The sequence below is a fragment of the Sprattus sprattus genome (genome assembly GCF_963457725.1).
Source record: "Sprattus sprattus genome assembly, chromosome: 12".
In the NCBI taxonomy this organism is placed as follows: Eukaryota; Metazoa; Chordata; class Actinopteri; order Clupeiformes; family Clupeidae; genus Sprattus; species Sprattus sprattus.
The window spans coordinates 6,803,538-6,819,885 of NC_137910.1; the positions used below are offsets into that span (position 1 = coordinate 6,803,538).

At 42.6% G+C, this 16,348-nt stretch overlaps 1 protein-coding gene across 7 annotated transcripts in view; it reads left to right on the plus strand.

Annotated features, from left to right (window-relative positions):
• dst (dystonin) overlaps positions 1–16,348 on the plus strand; it is a gene marked incomplete at its 5' end in the record, with an annotated part of 131,996 nt that overhangs the window by 46,130 nt on the left and 69,518 nt on the right. For all 7 annotated transcript variants that reach the window (XM_080849331.1, XM_080849332.1, XM_080849333.1 and 4 more), the window contains 23 exons: positions 404–499; positions 718–845; positions 2,450–2,543; positions 2,717–2,871; positions 3,083–3,578; positions 3,885–4,013; positions 4,103–4,180; positions 4,389–4,550; positions 4,995–5,099; positions 5,455–5,550; positions 5,673–5,798; positions 6,124–6,276; positions 6,531–6,685; positions 6,868–6,994; positions 7,730–7,913; positions 8,823–8,980; positions 9,244–9,416; positions 9,691–9,829; positions 9,937–10,130; positions 10,432–10,594; positions 10,795–10,878; positions 11,191–11,298; positions 11,499–11,597. In XM_080849331.1, the coding sequence (XP_080705457.1) occupies positions 404–499; positions 718–845; positions 2,450–2,543; positions 2,717–2,871; positions 3,083–3,578; positions 3,885–4,013; positions 4,103–4,180; positions 4,389–4,550; positions 4,995–5,099; positions 5,455–5,550; positions 5,673–5,798; positions 6,124–6,276; positions 6,531–6,685; positions 6,868–6,994; positions 7,730–7,913; positions 8,823–8,980; positions 9,244–9,416; positions 9,691–9,829; positions 9,937–10,130; positions 10,432–10,594; positions 10,795–10,878; positions 11,191–11,298; positions 11,499–11,597 (3,402 nt within the window). The remainder of the gene's footprint in view (positions 1–403; positions 500–717; positions 846–2,449; positions 2,544–2,716; positions 2,872–3,082; positions 3,579–3,884; positions 4,014–4,102; positions 4,181–4,388; positions 4,551–4,994; positions 5,100–5,454; positions 5,551–5,672; positions 5,799–6,123; positions 6,277–6,530; positions 6,686–6,867; positions 6,995–7,729; positions 7,914–8,822; positions 8,981–9,243; positions 9,417–9,690; positions 9,830–9,936; positions 10,131–10,431; positions 10,595–10,794; positions 10,879–11,190; positions 11,299–11,498; positions 11,598–16,348) is intronic.

A 16,348-nucleotide genomic window follows, 5' to 3' on the forward strand; every position in this document is an offset into this window, starting at 1 on the left:
AAACAACAACCCCTATAATATTCTTGTTTTTTTTACTTCAGAATGAAGGTTCTCAGAATGTAGAATGCTATGGAGTATGCTAAGTTATATTAGGAGTGCAGTGTCTGATGTTAGATAATGTCATGGACCTTAAATTCTCTGATTTGAGCTTCTGCTGAATATCAGTTTGCCCAGACTTGCCAGGGGCTACACGCTATCCATGAAATGAAATAGTATAAGTAGCGTCTATTTCAGTATTATTACAGTTATGCAGCTACTGGTGCAGTAGAGGCAACAGATTTCAATCTCTTACTCAGATCAATTCAGATAATCATTATCGAGTGAGTATGTTGTTGTTATAAAATATAGATTTTTAGTAGTTTGAGTAATCTAATCATATTGTTTTTTTCCCCTTTTTTACCAGGCACTTTATACACAGTATCTGCAGTTTAAAGAGAGCGAAATCCCATCGAAAGAAAATGAGAAGTCCAGGATCAAGGATCTGTATAAAATGTTAGAGGTACGTGTTACACACAGCAAACAGAGTGCAGAGAAAACCTTTGTGGAATGACGTAATGTTTTGAAGCTTTCTATACAGCTTCTCAAAGAAAGCTCTTTAGGCTTTTCCATGAAGTGAAACGTTTTCTAAGACCAGCAGTGACTCTCTCTCATTCCTTTTCTCTCTTTCTCTCTCTCTCTCTCTCTCTCTCTCTCTCATCACCCTCTTCTTTATGACAGGTGTGGATGGAGTTTGGTCGGATCCACCTTCCCCAAGGCTACCACCCCAACGACGTGGAGAAGGAGTGGGGGAAGCTCATCGTGGCCATGCTGGAGCGGGAGAAGAGCCTGAGGCCCGAGGTGGACAGGTATGAGGCGCATCGCTGCTGCTGCTACTGGTGCTTGCAGTCTCATCCTGCCTGATTTATGACTCTGTAGGGCTATCTTAGACATCCAGAACTCCCAGCTTTAGATCAGCCATGATTTAAGTCAGTGGATGAAAAATCCAGGTTCTGCAGCTGTCTAGGTGGTGAAGCACCAATAACTCTCTAAGATCATTGGAGGGAAAAGGTCATTTTTATCCTGTAAATACAGTGTTTTACTGGGTTTGTATATTTCTGTGCTCGTTAAAATCAGTCTAAACTCTTTTTGGTTCTTGATTGATGAATGAAGGTTCAAATGTGATGGACAGGGCAATATTGGCATGTTGAGACTAGAATGTTTTTGTTATTTCTGGCAGTGTTACTTTTTGCAGTATTATTGTTCTTTGGTCATGGTACTTGTACTTGTTATGTGGATTAGTTGAAGTGATTGCGTTATAATTATGTACAAGCAACAACAAACCAGATTATTTGATAGAGGAGGAAACATAAGATGTTTAATGAAAATGCAACCTGTTGAACTTAATTTAATTTGGACACTAGAAAAGAACATTTTAAGTGAGGCTCTGTAAGTTGGCACACTCTACTTTCAGTTATTTGATATGTTTTATACGCAGACAACTGTGTTGCTCATTGGATTTTTGCTTAATTTATTAGTATAAATTAGTGTTTAAATGCTGTGTTTTACAGTGCAGTTTTCTGGCTTTGTAATATCTACATACAGACAATGCAGTAGCAGTCACAAGGAAAGATACTGTGACTTTGGCTTTGGGACTTTTCCATTCCGTTGTATTTGGTAATCACCCAACATATCGCCCAGATTAGTGTAGGCGTAGTCCTATAAAAGGGTTAAATAACAGCTTGCAGTGATGGATGACAATTAGAGGTGATTTTCCTGAACCTCCTTCTCCCCGCCCACACAGCTCACAGCCCCCCGTAAGTGTCCCAACCTGTAGAGAATCTTTTGCAGGAGGGGTGACATATCTTCATCGCCCGGAGGCAAGTGTTCCTCATATAATGAGCGTGTGGACAAGTGTGGGGTGGATCCAGATTTATCTGCCCCTGCAGGGGCGTCGGATTGGGCCAACCGAGGGGGAGTGAGCCTATAAATGAGAGATGCTGTTGGTGCTCGCCACCACAGGCGTCTGTGTTTGAGTTACCGTGGGTACTGCTGAGCATCTGAAAGAGAGCGGCATCTATTTCGAGGAGCACTCAGGTATGCCTGTATCGGATAGAGGTGCCAGTGATTTGGCGTTGTTAGGCACGTGTTCTGGGTGCCACGGTCGGCTACCATGAGCAGCAACCTGGTGTACTGCGGGAGCATCTCGTCTGTGAGCAATAGCACGCTGACCAGCATGAGTTCTTCGGAGAACCTGTTGTCTGGGTCACTAGAAGCTCATATGAGTACCCCCGTTTATCTCAACAACAACTCGGTGTATGGGCCCAGGTGAGGGTACTAGGGTCCCAGTGCACTTTTGAAGTACACTGTACTGCAAAGGATTGAACTATGAGGCAGACTTATGTATGTGTCATAACTTTTACTCTGCATAATCTTATTCTCTTTTGTGCTGTTGCTTTTTTGTGTCTTTCAGACTTGAAATGTTGCAGCAAATTGCAAACAGAGTCCAGCGAGACTGTGTGGCCGGTGAAGACAAGCTTGCGTTAGCGCACACAGCTCTGCAGTCGGTAAGTAACACACAATAACATGCACTGATCTTCAGAGCAGCAAATCTTTGTAGCTGATGTCTGAAGTCGAGGTTATAGACTTGTGCCCATTTGCTTTGGGCAAGGAATAATGAGTGTTTAGGGTTGTGATGTGAGGAGATTATGTAACTGGACGTTTGATGTTTATCTCACAGGATGCCCAGCGGCTGCAATCTGGGATCCAGTTTCAGAATGAGGCTGAGATTGCTGGGCATCTGCTCGAGTGTGAGAATCTTCTGAGGCAGCAGGTGGTGGACATCCAGATTCTCATGGATGGCAGGTTCTACCTGGCTGATCTTCTTGTTCAAAGGTTGGTACCTCAACTCCATGTGTGCCTCCTTCATTTATGAATAGGTTTAATAAAAAGGCATACTCAAACATTAAATCAACACATATTCTGAGATTAGATTTCAAATCCGTCATGTTAGTGTGTTTAATATGATAGTAGATACGCAATACATTTTTTATAATTGGGTGTGTTTTAGTTTTTTTTTGTAAATATTTGTTCTCGTGTCCTCCAGGGTCTCCAAGCTTCGGGATGACCTGCTGACCCTCCGGTCGGAGTGCTCGTCGGTCTACAGCAAAGGCCGCACACTCACCACAGAGCAGACCAAGATGATGATCTCCGGGATCACACAGAGCTTGAACTCAGGTTTCTCTACCAACCTCAGCGCTGGACTCACCCCCGCCCTTACCCCTGCCAACCTTACCCCCGGGGGCCTATCCTCCAGCCTAACCCCGGCCATGACCCCGGCCATGACCCCAGGCATGACCCCAGGCATGACCCCAGGCATGCAGGCAGGCATGCAGGCCACCTCTCTCCAGACCTACATTGGTGGAGGTGGAGGTGGCAGTGGTGGTGGTGGTGTTGGAGGGATGGACGTTGGGGCTATGCAGCACCTCAAACAGATGCAGATCCGCAAACCCCTCCTGAAGTCGGCTGACCCCAACCTGAGTGAAGAGGAGGTCAACATGAGCTACGTGCAAGATCTGCTCAACTGGGTGGAGGAGATGCAGGTATGGCTGCTCATATATGGGCATATAGGGTCAGATAGGGCATATGCAGGATATATATGTGTATATACTCTTCTTTGCAATTTTTGCTCTCATCCTGTTCTTAATGGCTGTAGTTTACTTCTACATTACTATTGTGCATTTGATAACATGCCTGTAAATGTCTGTATTAGAAGGGTGAATGTGTTGTTAAATAAATATACAATATAATCAATTTCGATCTTAAATTGTTGACGTTTTACAGCACAGAGACAGTGTTTGCTCCTTCAAATATTACTTTTGTGCATAATATTAATATATTTTTTGAAGGTTCAACTGGATAAAGGAGAGTGGGGATCTGACCTACCGAGTGTTGAAACGCATCTGGAAAATCACAAAAGTGTTCAGCAAGTGATCGAGGACTTTCAGATGAGCCTTAAGGAAGCCAAACTTAGCGAGGTACAGCGTGGATCACTGTGTCGTCTTCCAAATCCCTGCGAGTAATTTTAAGATATGTGAGTTAACCTCTTAACTTCTGTCTTACACAGAGTCAGATGAACCAACCATTGAAAGCCAGTTACTCTGAGAAGCTGAGCAAATTGGAGAGCCAGTATGGGAAACTGCTGGTAAGTCATTTCCATACATTTTTTTTACTGATGAACTTTATCACTATATTTTATGGAAAGTGACTTTTAAAAGAGATCTTTAGAAAAATCTGTCACAACGAAACAGCAACAACAACAACAACAACCAAGCCAAAAAATGTAAACAATTTGTGAGAATATTCATGAAGACCCACTTCACAAAAGTCATCTGATAACTGTTGTCCATCAGAACTGTGCGAGGGATCGAAAGAAGCACCTGGAGAGTCTCCGTGACTTTGTCTCCCGGGCAACCCAGGAGCTCATCTGGCTCAACGAGAAGGAAGAGGAGGAAGTGGCCTTCGACTGGAGCAACCGCAACAGCAACATAGCCAAGAAGAAGGACTACCATGCTGTGAGTTCCTGCTTCTGACTAAATGACCTTAATTTCCCTCGGGATCAATATCTATCTATCTATCTATCTATCTATCTATTCATTTGAACACGTTATTAACTATGCAAGTGCACTGTCTTGCATAGAAAACAATGTTGTGTCACTGAAGTGGTATTCAAAATATTGTCCTGTTATAGACGCTTTGAGTTCCAATTTACACCAAAAGCTCTTTTCAAAAGGTTGTCAGTTTTGGAGTCCTTTGGTGACTCAGGAAGCAACCAAGAACCAAATACTTATAGCTCAGTCAAGCCACCATATGACATAAGATGAGATTCTCTTTCAGGATGCAGAGATAAGCCCTTTCTATCTACATGTTAGCGCTGGCATGGTGTGAATATCACTGTGAGTACATGACACGAGTATGTGCTACAGGATGTCTCAAGTGTTGCCTGCTTCCTTTTGCAGGAGCTGATGAGAGAACTTGACGAGAAGGAGGAGGTGATCAAGTTTGTTCAGGACAGTGCTGAAACACTCCTGGCTGAAAACCATCCTGCCAGACTCACCATTGAAGTAAGAGACAACTTGCTGATTACTTGACTTTGTAGCCACCAGTTAAAAGCCATATACACTTCATTCCCACCCCATATTTTTCCCCTACAAGTTCATCTCCTATTAACACTAGTATGATAGTTAATCTCCCATTAACACTAGTATGATAGTGAATCTCCCATTAACACTAGTATGATAGTTAATCTGCCATTAACACTAGTATGATAGTTAATCTCCCATTAACACTAGTATGATAGTTAATCTCCCATTAACACTAGTATGATAGTGAATCTCCCATTAACACTAGTATGATATTAAGATTGGATTATATTGGTATTTGTTTGCACTAATATGTGTGTTTGCTTGAAATCTGCAGGCGTACAAGGCTGCCATGCAGACACAGTGGAGTTGGATCCTGCAGCTGTGCTCCTGTGTAGAAGAGCATCTGAAAGAGAGCGGCATCTATTTCGAGGTGACTAAATCTCATTCAGCTTTCAGTTGAAACAGTGCCTTCCAGGTGTATGTTGTATAACATAAAATTAATAGAAAAACAACTCCAGCGGTGACGTAACCAAAGTATGTGCCCTCCAACAGTTCTTCCACGACTCCAAAGATTCCCTGGACTACCTGAAGGGCCTTCAAGACGCCATTCAAAGGAAATATGGGTGTGACCGGACGAGCAGCTTGCACAGACTTGAAGATCTTATCCAGGAGTCTATGGTTAGAGGATATCTCTGTATATTCGTTTCTCTGCTTGCCAAATGATTTACTAGTAAAGTTATTACAACAGAGATCAGTTTGACAACCCATTTGAGCAGTAAATGTAATGCAAACGAAAAATCCTTGTAGATCTTGTTGATAGATAGGTGAAAAGAAAAAACAGAAAGAACGAAAATAAATCAAGTCTTCTATTCCTGATGGAAGTATCGTCCCATGAGGGTGTAGTCTATGTCTCGCTTCCCCTTTTGCGCTCCAATTTTTGTACTGTTTTGTCTTTCTTTCTGTCTCATTCACTTTCTGTCTTTCTCTCACCATCCGTTCCCAGGATGAGAAGGAGCAGCTCCTTCAGTACCGTAGCACGGTGGTCGGTCTGGTGAGGCGGGCCAAGGACATCATCCAGCTGAAGCCACGCAGCCCAGACAGCCCCATCCGAACCTCCCTGCCTGTCAAAGCCATCTGTGACTACCGCCAGATAGAGGTATCACTTACGCCCGCACACACACAGCTGCTGCTCACAACACACATGCTTTTTATAGGACTGAAAGTGCAGGGACAGCTTCTAGTTAATAATGATAACTATTAAAGATAGGAGTTGTTAATATCAGTTTATCAGTGATAGTGAAATAAATAGTAATAATGTTGTATTGACAAATGACGCACTAAAAAGTTAGCTTTTACCTGGTTTATATCAGGTAATTTACATTTTGTTTTTTTTGTATGCCATGCTTACAGATCACAATCTATAAAGACGACGAGTGTGTGTTGGCCAGTAATTCTCACCGGGCTAAGTGGAAGGTGATCAGTCCATCAGGAAATGAGGCAATGGTGCCCTCTGTGTGCTTCACCATCCCACCACCCAATAAGGAGGCAACAGACACAGCCAGCAGGTGAGCCGACCACAAGGGGAATTCTGGGAGGTGTAGTTTTTTAACAAGCAGGTTATGCATAATTTACACCACCAGTCATACAAACGTATATTTGTTACCAGTACATGTACAAACAATTATGTTTGAAATTGCAATTGCAATGGGAACATTTATCATGTTTTGTCTATCTTTATGTTTCCTAGGATTGAGCAAACATACCAGAACGTTCTAGCACTCTGGCACCGGTCCCATATCAACATGAAGAGTGTGGTGTCCTGGCACTACCTGATGGCTGACATCCATGCCATCCGGAACAGCAATGTTGCCTCGGTATGCTCCTGGTCTTTGTATCTACATGTCTAAAAAGTCTTTGTAAGAGAGGAAGTTCACTAAAGCCTGGAAGGACCGCAAGGAGAACTGGCAGTCAGTGGTACCCATCTGTCTTAGTTGTGCCTTTGAGCCAAGACACAGTGTTTACCAAAGACATTCATTCAGTAATAGTTATGAAAAAAATCATGACCTTTAAACAGAAACAAGTATCTGCAGGAATGAAAATGATCACCGCTGAACAGTCTTCACTCACAGTTGAAATCATTTAGACCTTTCCTCATTCATGTCACAAAACACAACACGACATTAAATCCTTATTTAGGAATTTTCCCAGTGTATGTATAAATTATGTTTCAGTATACCATTCAATACATTTAAATTTCAACCAACATACTTTACTGTAAACCCATGTGGACATTGTAACCATATTTACACTTTGTTCAGTGGGCTGGAAAATATGTCTTTGTACATGTACAGTACCAGTCAAAAGTTTGGACAAGTGTTTTCTTTACTTTTATTATTTTATTATATACTGAAGACATTTAAACTACGAAAGAACACATATGGAATGATGTTCTAAACTAAAAAAAGTGTTATCTGCCATGTAGAAAATTATTAAAGTAAAAAAATAACATCTCAAAAAGGTGTGTCCAAACTTTTGACTGGTACTGTATAATTAGAGAAAATGAGTTTGTTGTGTTCAGTTGTAACTGTGTTGCTCTCTCCGACTCCCAGATTAAGACCACCCTGCCAGGGGAACACCAGCAGGTGCTGAGCAGCCTCCAGGCTCACCTTGAAGAGTTCCTGGAGGACAGCGAGGAGTCCGAGGTCTTCACCGTGGCCGACAGGACTCAGCTTGAGCGAGACGTCCTGGCCTGCAAGGAGTACTATGAGGAGCTGCTCAAGTCTGCGGAGAGAGGCAAGGCTCTCAGCTTGGCTCTAAAGATTGAGCTAAACGTTTTTTTTTCTCTCACACTTCTTCTTTGAGGGTTGGGCAGAGTGGGACCCACACCTCGAGGCAAACACATGCTAACTTAATCCTATTAGACAGAAAGTTAATACGTTTTGGGATTATACTTAATTGTGCCAGGGCATGAATGTCTGTAGTGGAAGCCAGGGTGTGTGTGAGTGTGTGTGAGTTTGTGTGTGTGTGTGTTTGTGTGTGTGTGTGTGAGTGTGTGTGTGAGTGTGGGTGTGTGGGTGTGTGTGTGTGCTGGTCATTGTGTGTATGGGAGGATATGAGTGTGTGTGTGAGTGTGTGTGTGTGTGTGGGTGTGTGTGTGTGTGTGTGTGCTGGTCATTGTGTGTGTGGGAGGATATGAGTGTGTTTAAATTAGATTTTATGAAAGAATCTGGGTTTTCTACTCCTGGTTCATAAGCTTGCATAATTTTTTTCAGGCTTATACCACATCCCAGCCCATTAGAGGTGCTGTGATAAAGTCCCTGAGAGGGCAGAGTAGGTTGGAGCTGTGGAACCATTGAGAATTTAGGGTTTATCAAAGAGCTGCTTTCTTTGTTTTGTCTTATTTTGGACTGTTGGTAATCTGTTAGCCAGAGGAATTCATCTGTAATCTGTTTGTTTACAAACAATTAGGAAATTAGAGGCAAAGAAGTAGATTAATGAATCAAAAAAGGTTAAGCAGATTTTTCACACTCAGGTTCAGATATCTTCCTGTGTGGTTTGCTGTGAAAATCAGTTAAACATTCATAATAGTCTTTGCACCTGGACAATCACCAAACAGAAAACTGTGAAAATCCACTTTTTCCTGTCACTTTCATTTTAACCCATACTGCACATGGCTCACCGCTGCCTCCTTGTGGTTGACAGAGGAACACGAGGAGTCTGTGTACAACCAATTCATCTCGGAGATACGCAACTTCCGCATGCGACTGGAGGGCCACGAGGAGCAGCTCATCCGTCAGATCCGCACGCCTCTGGACAGAGATGACCTGCAACAGAGCCTCATGCGCATCACTGAGCAGGAGGTATTTACTCAAGTTAACACAAATGCAGCATTTCCAACCATTTATGAAGCATTTTTGGAAGTTACGTTGAAGATGAGGATTATTCTCCTAGGAATGAATTGGTGGTTCAATTGGTGATGCGTTAAATTGATTTCGTGAAATGTGATAGCTTTGAATAAACAATTCTGGTCAAATTTAAACTGCCATTTGATACCTGATTTCCAGATGACTAATGAAGAAGTGATTTACCTGTCTCTGTCTTTGCCTCACTGTCTCTTTCTCAGAAGAAGAAATCGGATCTGGACCAGCTGCAGGGGGAGATCGAGGTGATGAGGGAGAAGTGTGAGCTCTTCCTTAGGCAGGCCACCTCCTCCCCTCCCTCCTTCTCCACGGAGCTGCAGAACCTCATTCAGGCCACCGGCCTAGTGCACTCCATGTGCTGCATCTACCTGGAAAAGTATGTTCATCCCACCAGCCTGTGCTGTTAGACCTCAAAATAAACAAGTTTACTTAACTAATAACTAGTGCCGATATCTAAAAGTATTGCTGTTTATACTGCTACTGCTACTGTTACTAGGCAAAAGTTTGACAGATTTGCCAAACAGAAAGTATTGACCACATCACTCAACAAAAATGTGCTAAATATGTAACTTTATCAAGCTGAATTATCCTCAATTTCTAGACTGAAAAATACAACTCTTATGATGATTGAATGAAATGTTTCTGTCTAGGCTGAACTCCATTAGTCTGGTGGTGAAGCACAGTCAGAGTGCTGAGTCTCTCCTGAAACTCTACGAGGCTAAACTGTGTGAGGAAGATGCACTCAGCGCCGACACCAAGTCCATCGAGAACATCGTGAGCACCCTGAAGGTACTGTAGCCACGTTCTCCCATAAACTGAGCTCTCAGACTCACACAATAGGGTTGTGCCACATTTTATTACATGTTTTGGTTTCTCTTTGAACCATTTGTTAACAGCTGTGGCGCTCAGAAATCGATGAAAAGAGAGAGGTTTTCCATGACCTTGAGGATGAGCTGCAAAAAGCCCGTGTCATCAGTGACCGCATGTTCAAAACGCACAATGAACGGGACTTTGACCTCGACTGGCACAAGGAGAAAGCCGACCAGCTGGGAGAGAGGTGGAATAACGTCCATTCACAGATCGAGAGCAGGTTGGTTTCATCTGGAGCGCAGACATTTTATATGGTTTAAGTAGCTTTCAGAGCTGTTGCATAAATACATTTTGTGACAACATCATTGTGCGTACTACATCAGGTTTGACTGAGCTTTGTGTAAACATTCACATTTGTTTGTTTACTTCATGTCCATTCACAACTCAAGAGCAGGCTGATTTAATATAAATCGCTGATTGTTTAATCCTTGAGTAGCAGTAAAAACTACTGTAAAGCAAATGTGTGGCTATAGGTAGTATGTCATTGAACTGTATGTAAATATTCAGTAATTGCTTCCTAGGCTTCGCGACCTGGAGGGTATCAGCAAGTCTCTGAAGTATTACAAAGATACATACAGCAGCCTGGATGAGTGGGCCACTGAACTGGAGACTGTACAGATGAAGATGCAGGAGAACCACCCAGAGGACAGCAAGGCCCTGGCTGATCTTCTTAACAAACAGAAGGTAAACAAAGTCCCCTACTTAACACATTATAACCCTTACAAAATATAAATCGACTGGATAATGAATGAATTTAAGAAAACACAGGATTACATTTTAAATGTTTTTTTTTTATTATATCTTCTGTATTTTTTGTCAGATATTATAGAATGAGTGTGGCATTAAGTGTGTCATTAAAAGTCTTCTGTGGGAATGTTTTCCAGTTACTTGTGTCAGAAATGGAGCAGAAACAGAGTAAGATGGATGAATGTCAGAAATACTCAGAACACTACTCCGCTGGAGTTAAGGTACGTTATTACTTTCACTCATAAGGTTTATGATCACTGACATGAAGGATGTTATTTCAAAGTATCAATAACATCTCCCTTTAAAGCTGACGTGTGCAGCATGCAAGCTCTCATCGATACAAAAGAAGCACTCTTTTGTATCGTTCCTGAAAGAGTCCCAACCAGTGATGTACATAAGTTATGACATGATATAATAATAGGAAGATACATTCCAAGATTACGAGATGTAGTCTGGCAATTCTTTGGAGTGTTGACATTATATGTGTTCCAAAGGAAGATTGTCATATTGTTATTTTTACCCTGGTTTCCTAGGACTACGAGCTTCAGATGATGACCTACAGAGCAATGGTGGACTCCCAGCACAAGTCTCCCATGAAGCGGAGAAGAATGCAGAGCTCATCTGATGCAATCCTTCAGGAGGTAAACTATTCCAAAACTCACACAGGGTGTCCATGCGCAATCTGATCATTTAGGTGACAGACCTTTCAGGAAAAGTATTTGTCTGTGATGTAAAGGTATGCCATTACCATGCTTTAGGAATCCAGCTTCAAGAATTCATCATGCTTAATGTTGAAATGTTCGGATTTCAGATTAAGACTCATTTTCTGGTTTGTTCGCAGTTCATGGATCTCCGCACTCGCTACACAACACTGGTGACGATGATGACTCAGTATGTGAAGTTTGCCAGTGAAACACTGAAAAGGACAGAAGAAGAAGAGGTATGAACATGATGAAGGAGTAGAAATGTTAAAACTGGAAACTAGTGAACAGTAATAATTCAATCATATTCCGAGGAGTTTTATGTATTTTGCCTATAATGCATAATTATACATCTTTAGCATACTCATCAAAAGATATACAGTCCCCTCCGCAATTATTGGCACCCCTTATGGATAAAAGGGTTATACATTTTTGTACCCTTTGGTGAATTAGCTTAGTCTCACAGTGAAACTAACCTTTAACTGGAGTAAATGTTTTTTGACCCCCCCCCCCCACACACACACACACACACACACACACACCTTCAGGAAATAACAAGATTATACTTTGCACACAAGCTTGCCTTGTTGAACCATGTGTTGTCAGTGCATTTTCATTCTGCCTTTAATAGCCTAGCAGAGTACTTTTGGTGAAGATGTTTCTGCAGGTTCATGTTCTTGGGTTCTTACCCTGACATGAAGGATGTTATTTCAAAGTATCAATAACATCTCCCTTTTAAAGCTGACGTGAGCAGCATGCAAGCTCTCATCGATACAAAAGAAGCACTCTTTTGTATCGTTCTTGGCAATGATCTTTGCGTACAGCGTTTCCTTTTAATCGGATTTCACATTTTTCCTGACGTTATTGAGTGGTGGCTGGGACATTTCTGCAAGGCTGCATCTGTCTTCATTCTGGTAAGTGGGCGACTCTTGGAATGCAGTAGCTTCTGCTCTTCCTCAGGAAAATTGGATGATACTCTTTTTCGTTATAGAGGAGGAAGGCGTCGGAGAGAGCTGAGTACATCACCTGGACAGAGACCGTAGAGCTGCAGAAAGAAGCTAACCATGAGGAGGTCTCCAGGTTTCAGCGGCAGGTACAGGAGCTGGAAGCCTCACTGTGTGACAGGCAACAGCAGCTGGAGATCTTAGGCAGAGAGCTTCAGATGCACAAGATAACCATAGAAGAAGTCACTTTGCAGAAGTCGAAGGCCGAAACAGAGGCACAGCAATTTCGCTTAGAATTGGAGGGTTCGGTGAAGGCTACAGCAGCTATGGAGCAAGAGCTGAATCAGGTGCAGCTGCTCTTCCAGCAGTCCGAGGCCAAACGGTCCTCCCTTGACGAAAGCCTCCAGGTACTGAAGAGGAACATTGAGGAGAGCACTAACGCTCGCCGGACGCTGGAGGAGCACTTGAAGCGAAGGGAAAGTGATGTGCAGGACCTGGCACAGGAGCTCAAGACCAAAGAAGGGACTGAGGCTGAGCTCCTGAGTCATGTTCGCAATATGGAGTTGGATTTTGCCAAGTCCGCTGTGAAGGGGAAACAGAATGAATCCCAGGTTACGGTCACCAAAGTCCAGAAATCATCCACTTTATCGAGCAGCATCCAGAAAATTCAAGCTGAGGTTGAGGCTGAGGTCCTGCAGCACAAGATGGAGGAGCTCACGATGGACAACAAGAGAGCTGAATCTCAGATCAAGACCCTGAAGTCAGAGATGAACGGCATGCTGATGCAGAAAAACGTGACAGAGGAAAAAGCACAGCGTTTCAAGGAGCTCCTGGACGACTCAAATAACAGGCTGATGAAGCTCCAGGTGGACATGGAAGCAGACAGGAATGGTGTGAGGCAGAAACTAGAGGATATGAGACAGGAGACCTCTGAGCTGAAAAAGTCTATCTATGTTTACCAAGACCAAGTCAAGACATTGCAGCGAGACAAAACCACCCTGGAACAAAGAGCTGTTTTCCACAAGACGGAGGTTGAAGGCATAAAAGAACAATTGAAAATAAACCAAGAAAAGCTTCTCCAGAGGAACTCCGTAGAACAGGAGTACATGCACAAAATGAGATGTTTAGAAGACGAGTTTGCCACAACACAGATAGAAGGTGATCAGCTGAAGTATAAGATAAATGAAATCACAAGAGTAAACAATGCTTTAGAGAATGATGTGAGAAATCTCAAGGTGTGTATTGAATCACTTCAGCAAGAGAAATCCTTTGCCGAACAGAAACTCAAAGCACTGAAGAGTGAAGCCGACACTTTCAAGGAACACCTGCAGAAAGCTAAAGAGGACATGTTCTCAAAGTCGAGATGTGAGAAGGAAATTCAACTCAAAGCCAGAAACTTTGAGCTGGAGCTGCAGAAGAGTGGACAGCAGGTGACTCAGCTGAGCAAAAAAGTTGAGGATCTCAAGAAGATCAACTTGGAGGCGGAGCACTCCCTGAAGAGTGTGAAAGCGGAGCTGGACAAGGTGACCATCGATCTGGGAAGCAAAGATCAGCATATCAGCATTTACAAGACCCAGGCAGAGAGCACAAAATGTCAGGTGAAGATCATTGAAGAGGAGCTGCTCAAGGTGACACAGACGGCACACGAGTTCCAGGTGAAACTGAGGGGTTACAATGAAGAGGTCAAGAAAACTGCTGAATTGGACCAGAAGAACAAAACACTGGCGGCAAACATCACCACCTACGAAAAAGACATCAGGAACCTTAAGTCTGAGCTGAACTCCATTTCCAGTGAGAGAAGCACCATGAAACAGAAGCTCCAAGAGCAGAAGATGGAAATCAACGAGGTGAATCTGACCTTGAGAAAAACCACGGGAGAGCTGCAGAAAGAGAATGGCGAGGTCCAGAAATATGCCACCAAAGTGAAAGAGCTTGAAAATGAACTTTTGAAGTGCAACCAGTCCATGAAAGGATTCACTGGAAACTCAGAGAAGATCACAGTGAACCTGAAACAGGACATCATCTCTCTGCAAAGGGAAAAGCAAATGGCTGACCAGAAACTGTTGACACTGAAGGGAGAGTTTGAAGGTCTGAGTGCCACCTTGAGAAGAACCAAAGATGAGCTTATTAATGTAACCCAGGAAGCAAATAGCAGTCGTTCTAAAATGAGAAACCTTGAAGAGGAACTCCTGAAAAACAAAGTAGTCATAAAAGACATGAGCTCCACAGTAGACAAGGACACATCAAACTTCAAACAACAAATGATGGTTCTTCAGAAAGAGAAGACCACAGCACATGAGAAAATACAGCAAATGACATCAGAAATAACCGTTCTTCAGAAAGAGAAGACCACAGCACATGAGAAAATACAGCAAATGACATCAGAAATGACCGTTCTTCAAAAAGAGAGAAACATGGTACATGAAAAGAATCAGAATTTGAGTTTGGAGTTCTCTCAAGTGAAGATGCAGTTAGAGCGAGCCCAAGAGGACATCAAGAAGAGGCAAACACAAACATCCAGTGCCCATGGTCTGAGTTTGGAGGTCTCTCAATTAAAAATGCAGTTAGAGCAATCCCAAGAGGATGTCATGAAGAAGCAAAAAGAAATATCGGATGCACAAGTGGGGTCCAAAATGCTGGGAGACCAACTTGAAAGTTGCAAACGAATGCTGGATGAATTGAAGAAAAAACTTGAAGAGCAGAAATCTGGCTATGAAAAACAACTGCACTTAGTCCAGACAGAGATGCAGCAGAAACTCATTTTAAGAGAATCTTGCATGAAGATGGAGTTTGAAAAAAAATCCACAGAGTGCTCCCAGAGCAAGGAATCGGATGATAGGGAGCACAAGCATCTCCAGCAGGAGATTGAGAAGCTCAGAGTGTTGCACCACAACTCCCAGATTTCGAAGCAGGGGACTCAACAACAGCTGGATTCTCTTCGTGTTGAACTGCAGCAAGCAGAGAAAGCAAAAGGAGCCATGGAACTTGAGCTGCTCAAAGCAAAATCCCAAATATCTAATCTGGAGAATGAAAAAATCAAGTTGACATCCAGTTTAACTCAACTGGATAATCTTCGTAAAGAAAATTCAAAAGAGGTGCCACGGCTCAAGGTGGCTTTGGGAGAAACTGAACGAAAGCTGCAGGCTTCCGAGAGGGAGGCAAAATCCCTCAAAGAAAAAGTGATTGCCTACATGGAAGAGGTGAAAACCCATCAAGAAAAGATCTTGAAGCTTGAGGTGAGGTTCAGCTCTGAGAGCAAGAGGGTCAAGGAACTGGAATCTGCAAGTCATGGAAATCACAACTGTCTCAAGGACCATGAAATTGCAAAACTGAAGACAGAACTGCAGTTAACAAAGAACATTGTGTCATCGTATGAAGGGGCAAAGGAAAGTTTGGAGGAAGAAGTCAGGAAGATGAAGGTTGCCTCTGAGGTACATTTTCAGAAATACTAATTCAATCTTTAATCTTATTCAGATCAATGAAATGTATTAACTATCAGTGTCCATAACTATGATTCTTTAGAGAAGATTATTTTCTTGTTAAGCTTTAGATTGTACAGAGATGTAAATAAGTAATAGTAAACATTTTAATGAACACAATTTATTTGTATACCACAATATTTTATTTAATAGTATCAATAATCTCATGCCAACAGATAGCAACCCTGGAGAAGGATGAAGTTCTGGCAGAGCTGAGAATAATGAAGCACGACCAAATGGAAGTCAACCAAAACAAAACCCAGGAAAAGACCTTGAAGACAATGACAAATACAGTCTCAGTGCATAATTCAACTGTGCTACAGACACATTCAAAAGAGACACAGTCCAGCAGCCTAAGTACAACAACAGAGCAGACAGCCACCATGCGCAGAAGCTCTCTGTCTGAGAAAGGCAAGTCTGGCAAAGGTCAGTCTGTGACATTCAACATCACCAGCTCAGGTGCTTCTGCACTTACTAGCAAAGCCACAGATTCCCCCTCACTTCTTTCAAAGTTCAAAGTTCAAGGCCTTAGGGGACGCATCAGCATCAAGAAATTGATCAAAGTGA